The 23,719-nt window shown below is 46.0% G+C and overlaps 1 protein-coding gene across 1 annotated transcript; it reads right to left on the reverse strand.

Moving 5' to 3' along the window:
- Positions 1-14,384: 14,384 nt before the first annotated feature.
- On the reverse strand, positions 14,385-23,022 carry Gdpd2 (glycerophosphodiester phosphodiesterase domain containing 2). The gene is given in 17 exon segments (XM_032890260.1): positions 14,385-15,051; positions 15,146-15,171; positions 15,447-15,529; positions 15,666-15,813; positions 16,397-16,506; positions 16,508-16,546; positions 16,755-16,976; positions 18,706-18,856; positions 18,968-19,050; positions 19,168-19,313; positions 19,458-19,551; positions 19,718-19,816; positions 20,059-20,118; positions 20,314-20,407; positions 20,705-20,808; positions 21,024-21,139; positions 22,939-23,022. Coding segments are annotated over 16 exon segments (1,617 nt in total). The 5' UTR covers positions 21,129-21,139; positions 22,939-23,022; the 3' UTR covers positions 14,385-14,998.
- Between the last annotated feature and the right edge of the window lie 697 nt (positions 23,023-23,719).

A 23,719-nucleotide genomic window follows, 5' to 3' on the forward strand; every position in this document is an offset into this window, starting at 1 on the left:
ATATTGGGTCGTTTCCATTGTGATGAAAGGGGCAGTGTGGTTATTCTTTTTTTTTTTTTTTAAGATTTATTTATTTTTTTTATTTACAGCATTCTGCCTGCATATTTGGCTGCAGGCCAGAAGAGGGCACCAGATCTCATTACAGATGGTTGTGAGCCACCATGTGGTTGCTGGGAATTGAACTCAGGACCTCTAGGAAGAGCAGTCTGTGCTCTTAACCACTGAGCCATCTCTCCAGCCTCAGTGTGGTTATTCTTACTGGAATAAACACTTGCTCAGGTTATGGATTTGCCTTTCTTACACATAATTTTCCCAAAATATCATCCACAGGTGAGAGGATAAGAAACATGAAAGATGATTGAAAAAGCCATACAGAAACTCATTGTTTTATGAGATCCACAAACCCGCCAACACACACACACACACAGAGAGAGAGAGAGAGAGAGAGAGAGAGAGAGAGAGAGAGAGAGAGAGAGAGAGAGAGAGAGAGAGTTCACTTGGGTTGCCCTACACAGAGGATCAGTCTCTCAGAAGCTGTATGCTGTCAAATAAAATCTCAGTGCCAGGCATGCATATCTCCTCTTTAGTTTTTGGCTAAGGGTGTTCCTGAGATTTCCTCAAATAACACAGGCTATCACCATTGCTCTTGGTTGCCTACCAGAACTTGATATTAAAACTCTATTGCTGAAAATACCCATACTTTGGTCACAGGAAAATTAAGTTGGTCCTGGCTAGAAAGCTTCTTCCCTATTCAACAGCTTTCAAAGTACTGGAAGTTACTATACAGGCCACTAGGGTAGAAAAGTATCAGTGGTCTTACGAAACTGTGAACTCTATGAACTACAATAATGAGTGGGGTGACAAGACCTGCCTGTGAATGGAAACAATGGCACAGATATCACAGGAGCAACCAACAACCTTACTATTGGATTTAAGTTTTGCTCCACAGATGGAACTCATGACTGGTGCTGTAAATCTGACCAAGAGCCAATGGATTGGGGCAGGGGTTATAGACATCACGTGTGAATGTGCTTATGTATTTTGCTTAATGGATGTAATATCAAGCTGCCCCCCAAATTTGCATCCCTCTACCCTTATGCTAGTGCAGCTCTCAGGCCTTATCAGAGAAGTTTATTTCTGCAGTAGATGGCATTAATACAGAAGCAACTGGCGCAGAGATCAGTGTCTGTGGAGGTGCTCAGCCATAAATACGACATCTGTAGCATATCTAGTTCCCAAGCGCTCAAAGACAATCCTAGAAGAGAGGGTGGGAAGATTTTAAGAGCCAGAATTCAGGAAGAACCATGGCAAAACAGTGTTTTCTGGCCATGACAGGACCACTGCGCTCATGCACTCATGCCTGTACAAGACCACACAAGATCAAGGCAAGCTCCGTTCTAGCAAGGAAGAGGGAGGGGTCATGAGTCCAATCCTAGGGATGAATGGAAGATAAATGAAAACATCACCATCCACAGCCTTACAAAATGCCTTATAGTAGTCCACACAGCATTGCTTGTGACCAAGGAACTCACGTCACAGTGAAATAAGTGTGCCAGTGGGCTCATACTCACAGAATTCACTGCTTTAACGTATTCTCCACCATGCTGAAGCAACTGGCTTTAATAGAACAGTGGAATAACCTTTTAAACATTTAGTTACAGTGCCTACTAGGTAGCAATAGCCTGGAGCGCTGTGGCGCGGTTCTCCAGAAGGCTGTACATATATGTTCTCAAAATTAACATCCAACATATGGATTTTTCCATACACAGGATTTCCATACACAGTATGTTTTTTCCATACACAGATCCAAGATTCAGAGAATGGAAATGCGAAAGGTCACGGTCACACCTAGAGACCCAGTAGTAAAATTTTTTATTTATTTTTCTGAGACCTTATGTTCTGCTGGCCAAGAAGTCTTGGTTTTAGAGGGAGGAGTGCTTCTAACAGGAGAACCAACAAATCCTTTGTTGAACTGGGAACTAAGACTTCTCCTTTGCTATGTTGGGTTCCTCATGCTCTTTAGTCAACAGGCTAAGGAAAGAGTTACAGTAGTAGCAGGAGTTACCAATGCAGGCAATTACAGATATATTGGACTACTACCCCCATCCTACATATAGGTCAGGAAAAGTATACCTACAGTGTAGATCTATTAGAGCAGCGCTCAGTATTCTGTGATTAAGGTCAGTTAAGTAAACTACAGCAGTCCAATTCACACAGAATAGGAAATGGCCCAGGCCCTTTAAGGAATGAGGGTGTGGGTCATCATTTCAGACCAAGAACCAAGACCTGCTAAGGTGATTGCTGGGCATGGAGGAAGTTCAGAGTGAGTAGGAGAGAAAAATAGCTATAAATACCAGGCCATGTGGTTGGTTATAGAAAGAACTATATGATCATGAAATTTTGTTTTTAATTTCATTAAGCATGTATTTGCTTGTAGAAGGGGTAATTCTGGAAAGATGGCTCAGCAAGTAAGCCTTACAGAGACCTGAGTTTGGATCCCAGCACTTGTGTCAGCAACTCAAAATCCTCGTAACTCAGCTCCAGGAATCTGATGCCCCTCTTCTGGACTCTGGGACACACACACACACACACACACACACACACACACACACACACACACATATTTTGTTTCCCTTGGGATTAGTTTCTTTCACAACTCCTTGGAGGCCTGAAAGGCAGCAAATATCGAGATCCTAAGCCATCTACAGCCCACTTCAGCCAGAATTAGCCAGATTGACTTGACATTTGTTTTCTAAACTATTCTAAGGATGCAGCTCTTGAGGGGTAATGTTAAGTAGCTAGATAGTCATTAGTGGGCTTGGAGGTCACTGAGGATAGATCCCTTCCTCTGGACCGCACCCCTTCCTTCACAGGAAAGGAAGTAGTACACTTGCCCCTCCTTGAGATTTAAGATATCATATGAAGAGTAAGGTATCAGGACTTTGTCAAGTCCCACTAAGGTAAAACTACTTCCTCCAGGTCAAAAGAATGGACTTTGAGTCCAATTAGCCCCTCGGTGGAGACATGATATTTTCATTTTTCCCAAAGAGTAGAGCAGTTCATACTATTGTTCTTTTCCTTTCTCATTTGAATACCAGCCCAAATCCTAAGCATGCTTGTTCTGATAGTCTGGACTTTGTCCTTTCTATAGCTGCTTGCTGGCCTCCTCTGTTACTGACTTAACTCAAAAGGCGTGTCTCCCTCTCCTCTTTCCAGTTCCCTCTTCCTAGCACCTACTGGGATTTACAGCTTGCCTCCCCTGTCTTTTTTCCTCTCAAACCCCAATAAAATGGCTCTCAAGCTTCAAAGAAAGGAAAGAGTTCCTGAATACACAATAACCCAAAATTAATTCAAATGCGGAATGAATTTAAGGTGCTTCTGACAGCACTTGCCCTGAAGTCTTGTTCTTAAGCACATAACATGTGCATCTTGCACAGCACATGTCTTCACATCACACAGTGCCAGCAAAAGCTGCCCAAACACTTAGGCTTGGGCTAGAGAGTGTTATATGTCATGCATTGCAGTGCTTTTCACTGTGCATACTAAGCTTTCTGCCTCATAGTAATATAAAAGTTCAATTCGAGAAAACATAGACTTGTAGTGTCTTCTTGTCATCACCCCTCAGCCTGTAAATAGCAAATAAATGTGCCTTTGAGAGATTGGAGATTTTAGCAGGCGGAGCACACCTCCATGTATACTCTTGATCAAAGAACTGGCCTCCATTATAAAGGGAGGCCTTGCTCTTTGAGTGCATACACAGTTTTGGGAGGGACACACATGGGGAGGCGAAGGAGAAGGGAGACACTTGCCTAGGCAGCAAGATCAGCTGAATCAGTCCTTGCAGTCAATGGAGTGACACATTACAGCCAGATCACTCTCACATCCAAATGAACGTTTTATTTATTTCGAGGTAGGGGGTCTCACAAAGCACAGTCTGGTCTTGAACTTGCTTCATAGCTGAGGATAACACTGAAATTCTTATCCAGCTGCTTCTGCCTTCTGAATATTGGAATTACAGGTACCCACAATTACTCTGTTTTAAGAGGTGCTAAGGATCAAACTCAAGGGCTTGCATGCAATCAGAAATTCATTATTCCAACTAAGCTGCCTCCCTAGTCCCTAGAATATCTTAAGAAATTTCTGGTTAACTTTCTGTTGTGAATTACATTGTTTAAAAAATGTTAAAAGCCTGGCATGGTGGTGCAAGTCTTTAATCTTAGCACTCAGGAGGCAGAGGCAGGTGGATCTCTGTGAGTTTGATGCCAGCCTGGTCTGCATAAGACAGCCAGGGACATAGAGACCCTGCCTCAACAAAACAAAAGCATAGAAATGTTAAATGATTTTTGGATTGATATTAAGACAGAATTTCCTCACAATTTATGAGTTGATCATATTTATCACACATACAAACACACTAATATTTTTAATCAGCCAAATAAACACTTATCCATCTTAGTATGCAAATTTGCTTTCAACTTTAATAAATGGGAACATTGCATGTATAGTACAGAACTGCTTTACAATAAATATCATAATTATTACCTGCAAATGTTTATTCTGTATGCTTATTTTACAAGTATGTTTGGTGGCACAAACATTTCTTAGGTGAAAAGAAGTAAGAAATAGGAGAAGTTTCAGAAACCTGGAGATAGAGAACCCTGTTCTCTGCTCCATGCTGCCCCATGCTACAGATGAAAAAAAAATGAGAGTGAAATGAGATGAATTAGCAGTGCTAGGAAGACCAGTGTGCGTTAATTTTGTTTTATTTTTTAAGTACTCACATTTTAGTTTTGTTTTATTTTTGTAACTCTGGGAGTTAATTCCATGATCTTATGCAGACTAGGCAACCTCCCAACCACCGATTTCCATCCACTGTACTTATTCCACATTTTAATATGCCAATTTCCAAAAATAAGCAAATCCCTAATTTACAAAGAACAGACAATTATCCTCCACCTGTATCCTCATGAATCCTCATGAGTTTTACTTGCTTTATCGCATCTCTATCTTCCATGTATCTCCAAGTGTAAATCAAATTGAAGATCTGGAGGGATGGCTTGCTGCATAGAGCACATGAAGACCTGTGACTTCAGATTCCTAGAACACACACAAAGCCAGGCACAGTAGCCCTTATCTATAACCTCATCACTCCTAGGGCAAGATGGGAGGGAAAAACGAGAATTTCAGGATGTCTGGGAGGCAGATATCCTGGTATACACAGTGGGGAACAACAGACCTTGCTTTAAACAGTGTAGAAAGTGAGGTCTGTAAACCAAGACTGTCCTCTGACCTTGACATGGATGCTGTGCTACCACCATGCCACAAATACAGATTTTTGAAAAGTATTATTTTATTTGATGTGTTCTGAGCATTTTGCCTGCACGTATGTATGTGTACCAAACGGGTGCTGAGAACTGACCCTGAGTCTTCTGAAAGAATAGCCAGGGCTCTTAACCACCGAGCCATCTTTCTAGTCCTAATTTTTTTTTCAATTGAACATTTACTAATGTACAGAAATGTTCAGAGCTGTATGGACACTGATGTATGTCTTCCTTACTGGGTCCACAGTGGTAATACGTTGCTGTATTTAATCTGTTCTTCTATTTACCTATACTTTCTCTGACCTATTTGAATCTATTTCATCATGTTTTATTTCATCTCTGAATGCTTCAACAAATCTTTACTGATGTACATTTTCCCACATGACCAGAAAATTATTAAAAATAACAATAATTGAGCTGCAGAGATGGTGATTCCAGCCTTTCCATAGGACCTGAGTTTGGTGCCGAGAACCCATGTCCGAGCACTCACAACTGCCTGTAGCTCAGCTTCACAGGATCCACAGTCTTCTGGTACCCCTCACAGCACATGTGCTGTCATGATCCTCACACACACACACACACACACACACACACACACACACACACAAATATTAAATCTAAAAAAGAACAATAACCACATCTTAGTGCTTATATGATAATAATCCAAATTTAATAAATTTGTCTTTTCTATTCTAAAATCAAAACCAATCATTGTCCTCACACTGTATTTGTGTCTTTAGCTACTTTCAAGTCTTTGTGGTTTTCCTACGTGTATGTCTGTGCACCTTGTGCATGGTTAGTGCCTTCAAGGGTCAGAAGAGGGTGTCAGATGCCCTGGAATTGGAGCGACAGATGTTAGCTGCCACGTGTGTTCTTGGAATCAAACCCTGGTCCACTGGAAGAGTAGACAGTGTTGTTAACCACTGAGTCATCGCTCCAGTCCCAACTTAGGATTTTTTACTTTGCAAGTATTTATACATTCAGAGTAAGTTGCAGAGACAATACAGGAAGGACCTGTGTGCCCTTCTCTCAGTATCCGTTGGTAATTACAACTTTCAAGATTATAATACAATATCAAAATCAGGAAATTGACATTGATGCAATGCATTCAGAATTTAATGCCATTTTAGCACCGGTGGGGAGTCCTATAATAACAAGTGCAATCAGGACACAGAACTACTGTGTCACCATAAAGACTTCCTGATATCAACATTTAGCCAGGCAGAGGAGAGAGTAGAAACTTTACTTCCCTCTAAGTCCTTTTATCCTGCCCTATTTATAGTGCAGTTATGTTAAATGTTTCCTCTAAACACACTGAGATCCACACTAAACAATGTTACAATTTTTCCTTTAACTATCAAACATAATTTAGACAACTGAAGAAGAGCAAAATCTATTGTATTTACCCATATTTTTGCTCATTCTATTCTTTTTTCTGTCCTGACAACCTAAGATTTCTTCTTTTATCATTTCTGTTCTGTTTTGAGAATGTTCTTCATCATTCTTGCAGAATGAGCCTGCTAGCACAATTTCTTTCAATGTTCCTTTGTCTGAGAATGTCTTAATCTCCTCATTTGTGAAAGATATTCTCATCATACAAAACATTCAGGCTTAACATTCTTTACCTCACTTCTCTCTCTCTCTCTCTCTCTCTCTCTCTCTCTCTCTCTCTCTCTCTCTCTCTCCCTCTCCCCTCCCTCCCTCCCTTCCTTCCTTCTTTCCTTCCTTCTTCTCTTTGTTGAGACAGGGTTTCTTCGTGTAGCCCTAAAACTCACTGTATAGATCAGGATGGCCTTGAATTCACAGAGATCCTCTTGCCTATGCCTCCCTGAGTGCTGGGATCAAAAATGTGTGCCACCACTTCTTGGCTATTTTCTTTTTCTTCTCTTTTCTTTCTTTCTTTCTTTCTTTTTTTTTTCCTTCGGAACTGAGGACCGAACCCAGGGCCTTGCACTTGCTAGGCAAGCGCTCTACCACTGAGCTAAATCCCCAACCCTTCTTTTTCTAATCATAAAGAAATTTATTTCATTTGTGGGTTTGTATGTGCACATCAAGGTTGTTTACAGATGAAAGTTCATTTATAGACACCATCCTTGTGGCTACCTCACTGAAGAAATGTCTCTTCTTTTCCCATCAACCACTAACTGCATGACAAGGTACTGATGAGCACTCTTGTGTTTTTTGGGTACAGAATCTCAGGTAGGTCATTTTGGCCTGAGACTTGTCATGTATCTGAGAATGTCTCTAAACTTCTCCCAAGTACAAGGAATATGGACATGGGCCATCACACCTGATATCTTTAGGCATCTGAAATATGTTGTGCTACTGGCTTCTGGACTGCATGATTTCTGAAGAGAAACAAGCTGGAATTTGACTCAGTTTTACCCCTATAAACCAAATATAGTTTATTTTGCTATTTTAAAGATTTCCTTGTGTTTAATTTTCATAAGTTTATGATATGTCTCAATATGAATTTCTTCTATGTGAAGTTTTTTTTAGAATCATTCTTATTTATGTATATATGTGTGGTATATGTGTGCAACCTCCCTTCCCCGTGTGTTAGAGAGATGGGCACTCGACTCACTGAATGGCTTTGTGAGGACAACTGATGTGATATGACTTGGTTTCATCAGGATGGCTCTGATTTCACTGTAAATAAGATACCACATTGGCCAAGGGTAATTTAGGGCATCAAAGGTAGAAGCCTTGAGACTAATCAGGAAAGAGACTACTCACATAATTCAATTGAACAGGTGATTTTGTCATAGACCAGAGGAATAGCACCAGACAGAATGAGAAGAGGTGCAATTCTGGGTATATTTTGAAGAGATAGCTGATGGTATTTACTAATAGATTGGATATGAAGTGTTGTTCCAAGGATCTGCACTCCCATAGAAACTAGGGAAGTGAAATTACTTTTTTTTTTTAAAAAATGAGTTATACAAGTCCTTTAACTTTCTTCTTTCTTTAAAATAAAACATTTTTTAATTATTTTATGTGTGTGCCTGTGGTGGTTTGAATTAAAATGGTTCCCCATAGTTTCCTATTTTTCTGAGGTGGGGGGGTTGTTCAGGGAAGCAAATTAAGGAACTTGTATAACTTCTCTGGTTGAGGAAAATACATAGACCTGTCAAAAGTGGATATAAAGAATAAAATTGTCTTCTCAATTTTCTCCTCTCTTTCCATTCTCCTTTACTGTAGTGGTTTGAATGAGAATAGCCTCCATAGACTCTTACATTTGAATTTTTAGTCACCAGGAAATGACACTATTTGAAAGGATTAAGAGATGTGGCCCTGTTGGAAGAAGTGTATCAATAGGATGGGCCAAGTCCAGAGTCACTTTCTTCATGATGCCTGATGATCCAGATATAGAGCTCTCAGCTACTTCTCCAACACCATGTCTGCCGACATGCCACCATACTGACTGCCATGATGACAATGGACTAAACCTCTGAATCTGTAAGCAAGCCCAGTTAAACGTGCTCTTCTATAAGACTTACCATGGTTGTGGTGTCTCTTCACAGTAAACAGAACAGTGAGAGGAGTTGGTATGAGGGAGCTGGGTATTGCTATGGCAGACCTGACCATTCTGCTTGTTGGAGGAATGTGGACCTTGAGACTTTGTATTAGGAAACAGTTGAATACTTTTAGTGGGGCTTAATGGGCCATGCTAGCAGGAACATGGAAGGCTGTGGTACCGAGAGCAATGTAGATTATGATGGCGCAGCTAAAGAGGTTTCAGAGGAGAAGGATATTAGTAAGTGGCCTAGAAACTGTTCTTGTGGTGTTTTGGTGAGGAATGGGGCTGTTTTCTGCCCTTGTCCTAAAAATCTGCCTGAGGATAAATTGAAGACTTTTGGATTAATGGTGTTGGCAGAGGAGATTTCAAAACAGCCTATGTCACATGGTTATTACTGGCCAGTTTTGTACAGATCTGTACAAAACTGATTAAAAGGAGCAAGTTCTGCAAGAAACAATATAAAATGTACAGTTTGAGAGGAAAAGGAGTATTGGAAAGTACAATGGAGCCAAGTCCTGTGCTCAAGGAGTTAAAAAGTACTAAAGAAAATCTGATTCTAAATGTAATAAAGGAATGGTGACCTCATAACAAGAACCCACCTAGTGGAACTTCCAATTTTTGAAAAGGAATTAAGGAAAAGTTTAGCAGTGGAGGAAACCATAGAAAACAGAAAGATGGTATAAATGTAATAGAACAAGTAGGCATGTTTCAGCCCCAGCAAACAGAAGAACTTGACATCTTCAGCCACATGGTTCTGGCCTTAGAGTTAAGGATAGAAGAAAGGGGTTATGGAATCTCCCTCTGTGATGAAGGAAAGGATAGCCGTGTGTTCTTCCATGGAGGCCCAGAGAGGCCCCTATGTGAAGCTGTAAAGGAAAACCTAGCTTGCCTTGGAGACCTCAAGATGTTGGAGATGCTAGACTCATAGGATACCTGCTGAGAAAACCTGCTACAAAGGAATAGAACCATCACAGGAGAAAGAAGTGTGTTGCAGCCAACAAAGCTGAAAAGAGTTGGACATCACACACGGAGATGAGGAGTTTGGAGTGTGCTCAGCTTTCAGTCTTGCTTTGGTCCACTATTTCCTCATTATGATCCCCTTCCTTCCTTTTGGAGTGGTAACATGCATTCTGTGCCATTGTATGTTGAAAGTATGTGATCTGTTTTTTCATTTTGATTTTGTAGGGGCTTAAATTTAAAAGATTGCTTTGAGTCTCAGAAGAGACTTTGAACTTTGGACTTTTAAACAGTGTTGAGACTGTTACAGACTATGAGGGGTTTTGACATTGGACTAAAAATACTTTTTCATTATGATATGGCTATAAGCCTATGGGGGACAGGGAGTGGAATGTGGTTGTTTGAATAAGCATTAACTCCCACAGGCTCATATATTTGAATGCTTAGTCACCGGGGAGTGACAGTATTTGAAAAGATTAGGAGGTATCACCCTGTTGGAGAAAGTGTATCACTCTTTTCCTCCCGCCTGCAGATCTGGATGTAAAGATCTTAACTACTTCAGCATAATTTCTGCCTGTCCGCCACAATGCTTTCCACCATAACAATGGACTAAACATCTGAAACTGTAAGCCAGCCCCAATTATAAGAGTTGCCATGGTCATGGTGTCTCTTCACAGTAATAGAACTCTGACCAAGACATAGGTTAGAAGAACACAGTGGATGCCCTGCAACTGGATGGGTGTGATCCACTTTATCCATGCTGGGAACCAAACCTGGGTCTTCTGCAAGAAAAAATATTCTTTTATTTCCCTCCATCTTTATTAACTTGGGTATTTCTTATTTACATTTCAAATGTTATTCCCTTTCTCGGTTTCCAGGCCAACATCCTCTAACCCCTACCCCTCTCCTTCTCCATGTGTGTTCCCCTCCCTATCCTCCCCCCATTACTGCCCTCCCCCAACAAGAAAAAATATTCTTAATCACTGAGCCATATCTCAGTAGTGTGTGTGTGTGTGTGTGTGTGTGTGTGTGTGTGTGTGTATGTAGATTAGAGGCCACCTTTTGGGAATTGTTTCTATCCTATCACCTGTGTTCCAGGAACTGAACTTGGATTGTAAAGCTTGACGAAAAAAATGCCTTTATCTGCTTGAGTCATTTTGCTACCCCGTCTTTTAAAAAGGGAGAGGGTTGTTTTTATTCACGTGTATGTTTGTGCATTTATACAAATATATGTGTGGCAGGCTTCAGGGACCAGAAGAGGGTGTTGGATACCCTAGAAAGGGAGGTACAGGAAGCTGTGAGCCACTCAGCATGAGTACTAGGAAGAAAACTTGGGTCCTCTGGAAGATTAGCAAGTGCTTCTAACAGCTGAGCTGTCTCTCCAGCTCCACCCTTCTCTGTATTTTTAATGAATCTGTGTAAAATCCCTTTAGATTCACTGTGTCTCTCCCTACTATACAGGCACTCTGACACTTAGAACAGTTTTGGTTGACAAGCCTCGGAGGAGGTCAGTAACACCGAGATGCTTTGACACTTAACAGGGAAATCTGCCAACTGCTAGTGCTCCTGTCTGAGGCCCCAGGGAGACAGGCGCCCCCTACCGGTTTGACGCAGCCCCAAAGCACAGGCAGGCGGCTGCGGTTGCTAGGCGACCAGGCAGCCTGAGCAGAGCCAGAGAGATTGAGCAGTTGGGGGGATTTGTAAGCACAGAGACCATTTCTCTCTCCTTCCACTGCCTCTCCAGCGCCCTCGCCAAACAAATTAGGATAAGTCAGCACTGTTCACTGCTGTCTCATAATCTGAGCTCATTCTTGAAAATAGAGCTTTAGCAGGTGACCTCAGGCTTTGTGTGTGGAGAGGCAATGTCTTTTGGCCCACACATAGTTTCATCTAGGGGCCAGATAAGCAGGTTGCTGATGGCAGAAGTTTCCCATTTTCAAGGGGTGAAGGATGAAGACTGCTGATTTTAAACAAAGGGAATTCTAGAAAAATTGAGAGTAGGTGGGAATAATTTTGATTAGTTCAGTGAAGTATCAAGATTTGCCCACCATTCTTGACGTGTGCCTCAGGAAACTCCTACTTTAGCCCACTACAGTAAAGGCTCAAAGGGAATGACGAAACCTAAAGGATTATACACAGGTGACTCTTGAGTTAGGTTTCTCTGTGGAGAAGTGGAAAAGCTATCATCGGTGAAAAAGCAGACCCCTTTGAGTAGGGACAGAGTCCAAGAAGTGCAGAAGAAATATAAAGAATGAGACGAGGGTAGACCTGGAACTTGGAAACGTCTTGGCTCTGTGCCACCTTTCCTAGGATCATGCTGAAGTGCCCTGTCGTCATGAGGTCTCCAGGGACCAGGAATTCTCAGATTTCCCTTCTAGTAAGCTAGTAATCTGTGTAACCTGGGAGTAAGCCCATGTAGGCCAAGGCCACACCACAATAACTTCTTCACTGAGACTCACATATGCTCTCTAAGTTAGTACAACAGAACCTTCATTGTGGTAGAGCCCCAATCCATAGCAAGAACCGGGAAGAGCTGTACCCAGGATTGTGCTTACAGGCTCTCCCTTGGGTGATACTAGGTTGAGGTACCTTGCAGCTGGAGAGCATTTGTCCTGGTCACTGTCTCTATCCACTGCAGCTTTACAAAACAGGATGGCAGGGGAGGCTCCTTGCTCCCCATGTTTCCAAATTGAACTGGGTCGGGGCTGTGCCTTGGCTCTATTAATAGCCCCCTAACCCAGCCTGCTAGCCCCAAACCCAGATGCCAGGAACTGTGAGTCAGCAGCTAAAAATAACGAGCAATTGCACCCAAAATCCAAAGAGCAGCTCCCCTTGGCCTTCTGCCCTCAAATTTTGGTCAGTCTTAGTCTCCAGTCCTGGGTCTCATGTATGTTCAGTGCCTACAGCAGTCTGATCTTCCTAGGAAGGAGAGTTTGCAGGTGGCCAGCTCAGAATTCAGTACACAAAGCTAGGAGCTAGGATCGCGGTCTGAATTGGTGCTGGAGCTCTGGGAATCTGGACGCCGGAGTTAGAGAACTGCAGCCAGAACTGTGTGGCTGGAGGTGGATGGTATATGAAGAGGAGGGGAAAGGGAGGGAGGAGGAGGGGGAGGGGCTGGGAGGGGGAGGAGAAGAGAGAAGAGGGAAGGGAAGGGAGAAGGGAAGGGAAGGGAGAGGGAAGGGAGAAAAGGGAAGGGAAGGGAAGGGGAGGGAAGGGAAGGGAAGGGAAGGAAAGGAAAGGAAAGGAAAGGGAAAAGGAGAAAGTGAAGAAACTGCAGGGTAAGAGCCTGGGCAACTGACAAGGGCAGGAAAAAAAGTGTGCGAGATGGGAAGCAGTATATGCCCAAGTATATGTCAAGTATATGTGAGGTACAGCACGCAGTACCTGACAGGCTGGGGCTCCAAGAGCTGAGGTCAGTAGTCAGCTAGACTGAGGAGTGGGATTGGGAAGAGGGAAAGGTAATAAAGGAATGCAGTTTGAAACACAGCGTGATCTGTTCAGTTTAAGGCAACATGGACCTTCAAAGGGCCTGGCCAAACAGCAGCCTTGGCTTTGGCTCCTCCAGCCCTGCCATGCCTGCCTGGGTCGGATGTGTGTCGGCATGGAGAGTGGGGGGGGGGCGGCGATGAAAGAGTGTGGGTGTGTGTGTGTGTGTGTGTGTGTGTGTGTGTGTGTGTGTGTGTGTGTGTGTGTGTGTGTGTGTACGCGCGCGCGCGCGCGCGTGAGTGGAAGTCTGGGGCCGCGCACGCGCGCGCGCTGCCACTGCAAATTCAAACTCGCCTCCATCCACAGAAGACCTTAAGTGTTCAGAGGCATACTGGGAATTGTAGTTTCTACGGCTGCCAGTAACCAAGGTGGGGAGGGGGACCAGAGAGGTAGGGTCTTGTTCTGAGATGCTAATGCTGCTCCGAGTCCTGATCTTGCGGGAGAGAAGGAATCGAGGACTTTTTGCTGTCCTGACTAAAATATTAATTTGACTGGCATCTGAGTCTAGTCAGGAACTGGGATGAACAACCGTGTAATGAAGGATTGCAGGGTCAGCCACAGAGCCCCTACTTGTTCCAGCTTTTTTTCTTCCCACTCCCTTTCTACCTGCTTCACCATCACCAGGTCAGCTGCGCTCTGGCCTTCTCAACTTTTAGTTTTACAAGCAACAACGTAATGAGGAATTTGCTCCTCAAGGAGAAGGCTAGCTTGAACCAGACCCTACACCAATCCCAGAAAGAAAAAAAAAGAGTGAAAATCAGACCTTGCTCTCAGAGTCTGAAGTCAAGGACTTAATTTCCGAACACACAAGGAAAAGTGGTGGCATTCATTAAGTATGTTCACCTTATCCAGGGATCCAGACCTCTCAGGGCGAGAGACCACAAGGTGGAGCTACAACGCAACCCCTGCATAAAGCTCCTGGGCCACCCCGGCCACTGCAGTTGCCGCTACTCTCCAGGAGGAAGGGTGGCTGTTATTCCTTCCACGTCCCACCCGCAAATCTCCTCATGATGACCTCTCAATGTCATTTTACATCCAGTTCCAGATGGAAAAAAGCATCCTTCCAACTCTGGCATCGAAATGATTAGACTGTGACCAAATGACAATTAAAAATTCATTGAATAACAGATTAACAGGCAAGACACAGGAACCATTGACTGCTCACAACAAAAACCTACCGTAGACACAATATTACATTGCTAAATGAGTTTTTTTCACTCCCAGCCCGTAGGCAGAGAAGAAGCTGAATTGTGACGGTGAGGAGAGAAGGCATGGAGTGTGGACTGTCTTCATCATCTTGAGAGTTCTTCGAGAAAGGTCATTGTGGCCAAGTTTCCTTCAGTCATCATTCTGAGCTATCTCACCCTGACACACCCTGCATCTTCTATCCAAGTACATGTGCACACAAGCCTAATGCATTATCTTGGCAATCTCTCTCACTTCCTTGCTTTAATTTCATTTTGGGAGTAACTTCTTGTCAGTCACTGTCTTTCCAACTAATTCATGTCAAAACACCAAAGGCAGCAAATTCCATGGCAGCTTGAGACATGCCCACCATCTGGACAGAGGGCCCTCTTAGTTCAAAATCTTCTGTTAGCAATGCTCCCTCCTCCAAACTTTTAATTCCAGGACATTCCACTTCAGCCCCTGTCCCTCCCATTGACCACTGCACACAAGTCTTAGACAGCAGCTGGTGGGGACCTGGGCCCAGCATTCACTCTGAGGTGATATTATTGATCTTGGTCAGTAGCACTGCTGTTTCTAAGCCTAGAGAAATGGGTAAGAGATGGGTCATGTAGGGAGTGAAGCCAGGGGAAATTAGGAGGGGAAAATAAGAAAGGAAGGGAAAGTGCATTCTTACCTGTTCTGCTTCTCCCAGCACATCTCCTAGAGGGGGAGGAGGGGAGGGAGGGAGGGAGGAGGAGGAGAGGGAGAGAGAGAGAGAGAGAGAGAGAGAGAGAGAGAGAGAGAGACTTTTTGTTGAGAGTTCCACTAACTTGTAGTAAGACTTTCCAACCCAGGGTTTTTCCAAACTGCTTTCCCCAGGGTCAAAATTTGGAACGGACAAAATCTTAATCCCAGGCCACATGCTGGAGTCAGACTCAGCCTTTTTACTTGGGGCCTGGGGAAAGTGCCCAGGAGACCAAGGCAAAAGCACTCACCCTTGGAGGAGGAAGATACTCAAAAGTAGCAGAATGGAGGCACAGTCGGTGATGACCCATATCATTAAGTATTTCTGAGGGGGCTATGGAAATAGTAAAGATCCATCAGCGGCCGGGAACCCCAAGAGTTTCATATGGGTAAATAAGTATGGAAAAGGACAGGTTTAAGGGGAATAAGAGATTGGAGATGAGGGACAGTGACAGTTCTAGAGTCCTTACAATAAGCCAGAGCGGGTACTGCATCTGCTGCAGCAGCTGGCAGTCATTGGTGGTGATGGAATCTACCCCTGCACACCAGAGCAGGGAGAAGAGCCAGGGTTTGTTCACAACAAACAGGTTCACGGAGACATTATCCCGGTGCAGTGCCCTGTGGAAGCGGGGGGAAATGGGGGACATCCAGAATTTGCCCAGCTTATGTCTGAGATTCTCTGCCTCAGATCCATTCTCTTTTATGCAGATCTCTACAATGTAGAATAATAATACAACGCTTCTCATGGTCTACAAAGCACTAACGAGCTTGATCCCTGTCTGTCTTTCCAGCTTCCCCTTCCTTTTTCTTGCTTGTTATTCTACCCTTGCTTCTTCTGTTTTGCCCATAGTTCGCTCCTTGTAATCAATCATCTGGTGCCCAACTCAGTCATCAGTGCTCCTCACAGCAGACCCCAATCACGACTATGCCGTGTTTCCACAGTATCACTACCCAGCATAAATTAGGTGATTTATTGCCTATAACTTTGGCAAGTTCCTAAATTCCGTGAAAGCCAGGACCTTTCCCATTTTATTCACATTTATTTAAGTCCACAATAAATACTGCATGAGTTATAGCAATCATCCAGTAGATATGCATTGTGGGAATGCATGAATGAAGAGCTTTCGCACCCCCTCCCTGCATGGGTTCTTTCCTGACAGTCAAGCTTGGGGCCCTTTTTATTCCTTTCCTTGGCACTCACTTGATATCCAACACAGGCAGGTCTTGGTAGGGGAGGTTGAGAAACTGGGGCCTCTCAGTCCCGTTGCTACCCCGATGTCCATATATCTGGCGCATTCTGGGAGCCTGTTGTTTGCACAGTAGCACGGTCTTCATCCGGGAGCCAAAGAACCTGTGGTTCAGGGACAGTGAGCGTAACATAATGCTAAGGAGCCCTAGGGATTCGGGATAGGTGCAGAGAGTTTGGCCAGAATGGGGTATGTGAGCAGGGGTAGGAAGGTGAGGGCAAGAGGCAGCCTTGAAATCATCATGCTCTAAAGAAGGTAGGATGGGAAGAGGGGCCAAAAGCGAGGTGCTTTGGGAACCCTGGATAACATCACCATGGCTTGGGGCACGCTTGCACTCAACACGGCCTCCACCGTCTGATTCACAAAAGTATCATAGTACGTGTGGTTTCTTGGGGGTCGGCGCAAGTCAAACATGACAGAAAGGTTGAGGGTCGCTGCTTCCTTCAGCACTTCCTCTAATGCTGGTACTGTCTGATTCCCAGCCTCCTCCTGATCAGAGCCGGACAGCTTATTGGCCCCCCAGAAAGGTCGCCTCTATAAGAGAGGGGCATTATTTCAACATCACAAGAGGCCTGTAGGTTTTCTCCCAATCCTCGCCACCTGTTTGTTTGTTTGTTTGTTTGTTTTGAGACAGTCTCGCTATACTGTCCTGTCTGGCCTGGAGTTTGCTAAGCAGCTATGTAACCTCTCAAGTGCTGGGATTAAAGCCGTGACCACCACCGCCCAATTAGCTGCTCTCGGTCTTGCCAAGTGTTTCCAGATTATGCCAAGGTCTTTCTTTCTCTAAACCTCCGTCTTCCATCAAATCATACTCTGTGGCCTCAGCATCCTACCCCTCCAGGTTCAGAACTTCATCTACATCATCTTTTCAGTTTCTTAGAGACCGTTGTGATCTTGACCCTTTGCTTTTCCCCTGGTCCTTCAGCCCTTTCTCGGTGCACTGGCATCCCCATATAGTTCAGCCTCAGCTTGAATCAGTTTCCACAGTGCTCTCAAGACACTCCGTTCTCTCTGTACTTTGTTTCAGGCTACAACTGTCTGCCTCCTCCACCTCTAGCATTGGGGGCGTCACACGGTCTCAGGCAGTCCACACATGCGGAGTCCTGGTGTGGTATTTCTTGTTTTTGTCCACTGTGGCTTGTCAAACCTTTCACTTGCTCTTGATTGGCCTTTTCTCGAATCCTTCCTTGTGGCTGTTCCAAGCCTCTGTCACTCTGTCTGCCTTCCCTTTTTATCAACTAATGATTCCCAAATGCTGACATAAATAAAGCTGGTTAATAGAGGTATTTGCCATGTACGGGGTCCTAGGTACTTTGTGTGTATGAACTAACAATCTGTCCAAAAGGCCTAGAAGGGAAGTACTACAATTATTATCCCTGTCATACAAATGAGGAAACTGAGGCACAGATTGGCTAAGAAGCATTGACCAGCATCACCACAGCTAACAAGTGCTAAAGGTAAAGTTCAAATAAACACATTCTTGGTTCTTAATTACTCTATGCCATTAGATATAGACTTAATTTTATAAAAGCAAAAGCAAACAGCAACTCTGTGTCATGCTTTTATCTTTTCAAGAAAAAGTATGTCCGCACATATAAATCAGTGCATATTTTAGACAGGTTAGATTATGGGAGATCCAAGTTCATAAACCCTTTTTCTGAACATTTTTTTTACAGTGAACAAATACTACTTTTACAATCAGGAAGCGAGGTACTGTAAAACTGAAATCCCCCTTGAGTATTTTTCATGGCCTAGAGAATTAAGATCAACACTTCAATGTACAACATTCAAATTTCTTTACGATCCAGCCTCTGTTTCCTACCACTCCTGGGAGTTAGAGCTTTCAGTTCAATTGAGCTACTTTTTATTCTCTAGAAACCTACTTGTGTTTCTGGCCCTTACCCAATGCTCGGACTCCAAGCTAGACCTCCACGGCCCAAGCGAGGGTTTGGGGTGTATGTCAGTGGTAGGGTGCCTGCTAGTCATGGCTCTGGGTTCCATCCCAGCACCTCAGAACTAGTTTCACATTCTTGTTTTGCAAAACAGTGGACCTCACTCCGGTCTGCCCAGGAGAAGTATTTTTATTGCTCCATTTCCGACTCCAATTGTCTTTTGCTTAGGCTCTCCTTACTATCTGGGAGTGACACGAGGGCAGCGACTGTTCTTAGCTGACCAGCACAGGGTGCAGCAAGTACGTGTTGCTGGAATGAACTCTGCCCTGAGTGCCACTGAGTGGTGGCCTCATCTTGGCTGGTGTCCTCACCTCTAGAAACCAGGTTCCAGCATTGAGTTTCTGCAGCTCAGCCCAGGAGAAGTCACTGCTGTGGGCTGAGATTCGCTCTGGAAAGACGGAGGCTACATTGGTAGTCCTGCTCAGCCGCTCATCATGCATGAGAAAGGGGACTCCGTCAGAGCTGTGGGCACAAGAAGTGTCAGGGGACAAAGTTCTGGAGCTGCCATCTTTTCCTGAGTGTCCCCACTGTGTCCCTCAGCACACCAACCCTCTAGGCCCCACCCTCCATCACCTGACCATCACATCTGTCTCAAACACAGCCGCTCCACATTCAGCTGTCTTCCGCAGGGACATCAGGGTATTCTCAGGGGCCAGCTGTGAGAGGGAGTTGGTGAGGAGGTAGCAGGGGAGGGTGGGCCTGGGAACCCACAGACCTGAAGCCTAGAGGAGCAGAGTCTTTTCTACTTGCCCAGGTTTCTGCCCATCACTTACCATGGGGGCGCCTCGGTGTCCCACCAACCCAGGCTTGGGGGGTAAATCTCTGAGTTTCATGATGCAGGGGGAAGAGATGAACAGGGGCGTCAGGTAGATAACCAGAGTGACTCCAAAAAATAGGAACAGTAGCAGAATCTTGGGACCTGTAAAAAATGGAGGACGTGCTTCAGGGAAAGGCAACAGGTGAGGTGGAGCTCTAAGGGCAGAGGGCAGAGCTCAGGTACAGGAAACTGTGGGGGAAGAGGCACTGGTGTCCAGTGAGGGTGAATATGGGCTGATGTTGGCACCTCTCCGGTGGCTGCGGTAGAAGGTGTCAGTCACAGGCCAGGCTAACAAGGTGATCCCGGCAACTGCTCCAATGTGAAGGAATGGGGCTGTAGCCTGTGGAAAACAGCTGATGAGGAAGACCCCTATGGTTCTGCCGTGCCTCCCCTTTCTCTGCAGTTCAGAGAGATCTGCTGTCTCATAGGACCAGGGCCCAATGTAATGGTCCAGAACTGGCCGTGGGCCAAGGCTCCCACCTAAACAGTGGAGATCAGCCACTCACCTGCAGTGACAGTCGTAAACTATGCCACTCCTGTCGCCATTGGATATCCAGTCCCACAAGGCCAGTGGCCACTAGAAGTATAATGAAGAGAAGCAGCACCTGGGGCCAGGGAGGAACGAATGGGCCTTCCTTGTTAGCCTAGGCTCATCATTACTGGGGCTACCTCTTCATTCTGTGGACACAGGATTCTTCCCCTTCCTCAAGGCATCCACTATCCTTTCACTCAATAAATATATACTGGATTACGGGTCCTGACCTGGACCCCAGGGATAGAAAAGCAGATGGCCGTCAGGGTGTTGGACCCAGCATCCCCTCTCCCAATCACTGCCAATTCACTGCACCTTGTGGAGACTGTGAAGATGCAAAGGCTGTCCACAGAGCTGCAGGAGCAGGCCCAGGAGCTGGGAACAGACAGAAGGGGCACTTAGAAGGCTCTGAGAGAAAGCAAGTCACATAGTGGGACCTGCAGGTTGGTATCTTCTTCCCACCCAAGAATTATCCTCTTCCCCTCAGTGGCTAGGATGAGACCAAGACGGTAGACCTGAGCAGGAATGAAGGGCTTATGTGGGACTTAGGTCACATGTCCCTGGACCAACCAATAGCAAGGATGCATATGTGACCAGGAGAGAGATGACCAGCAGGACTATCAGGGACCAGTCCATCCAGTGTCCCCATTGGCGGAACAGGAATCTGTAGGAGGGTAAAGGAAGGTGTTCAAGGGGAGGAGGTGACTTGGGGGTTGGGGGGTGGGAGTTGAAGTGGCCAGATCCAGGAAACCCACTAGATGGGAGCGAGGGGAAAATGTTTCATAGGGTCACAGTCTCCAGGGGTTGGTGAGTTTTCTTGGAGGGATTTTCTAAGGAGGTTAGAAGTGCTGGGATTCAGGGGCCCCGTGGAGCTGGGGATGACTTATAGTGGGGGCTGAGCACAGGGTAGGATGTAGGTTGGCCGGTGTTGGGAGGAAGGGGCAGGCGGTACATGACACACTCATTGAAGTTGTGCAGATCATTGAGAAGGATGAGCCCGATGTACAGCCATCCCAGGGACAGGAGGAAGGTGAGGAAGAGCAGGCCAAACCAGATACAGTCGCACTGCAAAGGAGCAGGAGAGAAGCTCTCAGCCATCCCCATTTCATGCTCAGAGACCCCCACAATGGCAGCTCAGCTTCCTGCCCTGCCCTGAGCTTCCAGTAGTTGAGGGCGATTTTCTTTCTGGGAAGAGAAAGCCCCTTCTTCCCAGCTGCCTAGGAATACAATGGGTCTCGGTATTACCTTCAAATTTGCTACCTCCACCATCCCTTGCGCACCTTGCTGGTTTGTATCTTCTGTTTAGGATGTCTCCTCCAGTGGCAGCTGTACAGGCAGTGGAGGCAGCGGGCCCAGACGGAGCAGCAGCCGGGGGACTCTGCCATGGTGAAGGCCTAGGGGAAAGGACATTTGACCATCAGGGACCCTATAGAAGACAGAGATTCCAGTCTCCCTTCCCATGTATCTGAGGAGCCTGGAGCAGGTAGGTAGAAGCCTGGGCTGCTGCTCAGCAGGAAGGTTGGTTGTCACAGAGCAGACCCAGAGTTCTGGATTTCACGAGGTGACTGATTCCAAACCTAGAAAAGTGGGACCATGTCTGGAGTTTTTCATCGCCCCTTAGTTTTGATACCTGGGCAGTCAGCGGTCCAGCCTTTCTGTAGGCATCATGTGTAGCCACTCTCTCCAGGTCGTGCCTAGTTAATGACATCCAAATCTGGGTTTGGAGTGCTTGCCCAGAGTATCTTAGGAGGAATTGCCTTAGGGTGGGGCAAACTCAGTTCAGCAAGTTAAGGCAGATCTGACTGAATTTGAGGCAGCTCCGTGCTGCCTTGCACCCCAGGAAGCAGGAGTAACCTGAAGCAGAGGTTTCCATTCTGACCCCAGACTAAGGGAGGCACAGCCGGTTGACTAGTTGCTATGGATACAGGATTGAATAAACCACAAAGCCCCTGACTGAAAGATTCTCTGTGTCCACTTCTCAGGGGTTAGGGGCACTGCCAATGGAAGGAAGACTTGAGGGGAGCAGGCTGCCTGGATCCCTGACTCTCCCCCTCTTTCCTGCCTGCACAGTCTAGATAATCCAAGTCCCCCCACCCTAGCCTTATCCTTTCCTCCCCAGTTACCATATACAGTCACCCTCCACCACAAATAGAAAGAAACCCAACCCTGCCTTCCCCTTCCCAGAGGCCCCACCCTCTGAGCTATCCTTAATGAAAGTACTTTACACACACAGGGCAAAGGTGCATGCGTGCGTGTCTGCGTGTGCGTGTGTGTACTACGGGGTGGTGGTGGTGGCGGTGGTGCCAGGGAGTTCTCAGTATGGCTGAGACCAAGTTGATCTACAAAACAGACTGGGCTTGTGTGATTCTACTTGAGAGGGTGTGAGTTTGCAGCAGGTGAGAATTCTACTATTGAATCACCACTGCAAGCAGGGTGTGACTGTGTGTCATGTGTCAGCATATGCACATGTGTGTGCATTAGTGGACTAGTGGCTGCCAGTAAAACGGGGTTCAAAATCCCTATGTACAGGAGCCTCTGGATAACCTCTCTCTGTCTCTCTCTGTCTCTCTCTCTCTGTGTGTCTCTGTCTCTTCCTGTCACTCTGTCTGTCTCAGTCTGTCTCTGTCTCTGTATCTCTCTGTATCTCTCTGTGTGTCTCTCTGTCTCTCTCCGTCTGTCTCTGTCTGTCTGTCTGTCTCTCATCTAACTGCCCTGTACAAAGAAGCAGGGCCCCCTTGTTCACTCTGTGAGGACTCCTGTAAGGAAATAAGGTGTGTGTTCTTGGAACTGCCCCCTTACTAAGTTTCCCTCGGGAAAGGAGTGGAGGGGAGAGAGCTGGGGAGGGGAAACCTTTACCTTGTGGTTCCCTTCCCAGGAGACTGACTAAGTCAACCTAAGGGGAGGCCCCTGCTTCTCCCCATCCCGGAACTCTACAGTAGCCTGTCCTGAGCACCAATCCACATCCCTTGCTTCCTCTAGGGTCGGATCCCTGTACCCCAGATTTCCAGAGTCCTACCTCCCTCAAGAGTTGCCTGGAAGATGGAATCAGGATCTGGCCAGTCTGAAAGACCCGGAGCAGGGCATCTGACAGGGGTGCTGCTTAGTCCCCTGGACTCCATCCCTCCCTGGTTGAGCGGCTCTTCCTTCCCAGCTCCCAGCGCGGTAGCCCCCCAGCCTTCCCGAGCCCCTCACACCTTTACTCAGTGAGCAAGCGAGCCAGCAGCTCTGCCTCCCAGCTCCTCTCCGAGTTGTCTGCCTCCTCCCTCTTGCAGTCCCTGGCTCAGCCTCACTGGTCAAACAGGTGTCACTGATGCCACCTACAGGAAGAAGTGCGGGTCCTCTTGGAAGGTCTGGAGAGGCTCTATGACCCGAGCACAGCCTTGGTGGGAAGATGGGCGCCCGGGCGTTAGCTGGAGAGGAGGTCGGCTTCTTTACTCTCTGGAGCTGGCAGTCAGGGGGCTTGATGTGAGGAATTCCTTTGTGCAGCCTTCCCCATCCCTCTGTCCCTCCTCCTGTTCCCCTCCCAGTCACTGCCTGAGGGCTTTGTCCTGGCTCTAGGAGGCCAGGACTGAGGGCATAGGAGGGAGGGAAGCTGGGGGAGGTGACCACACAATTTTGCAACTTGGCAGTGAGGAGAAGGGGCCCTGCCAGTCCCCTGGAAACTCTTGAGCATATGAGGAAGTCTAACCTCAAGCTTCCCAGGAATACAACTTCCAAACATTATCCCTTTCCTCTTGGGCTATTTACACTTCTGCAAGTTCCATCTATGTGATGCTATTGAAGTGACTTTATGAACTCTGGGCAGCAAGATCCTCCATTTCTGGACCAGGGGTCCCCGTGGATGTATTCAACAGCCCTAACATCAGATGCTCATTCCGGATATCAGTCTCACTGCCTTGTTTACCAAGCAACGAATGGCTTCAGGAGTGTATAGTGTATTAGGGTACAAGGCTTTCGGAAGACGAATGTGTACAAA

This window comes from Rattus rattus, chromosome X (assembly GCF_011064425.1).
Source record: "Rattus rattus isolate New Zealand chromosome X, Rrattus_CSIRO_v1, whole genome shotgun sequence".
Classification (NCBI taxonomy): domain Eukaryota; kingdom Metazoa; phylum Chordata; class Mammalia; order Rodentia; family Muridae; genus Rattus; species Rattus rattus.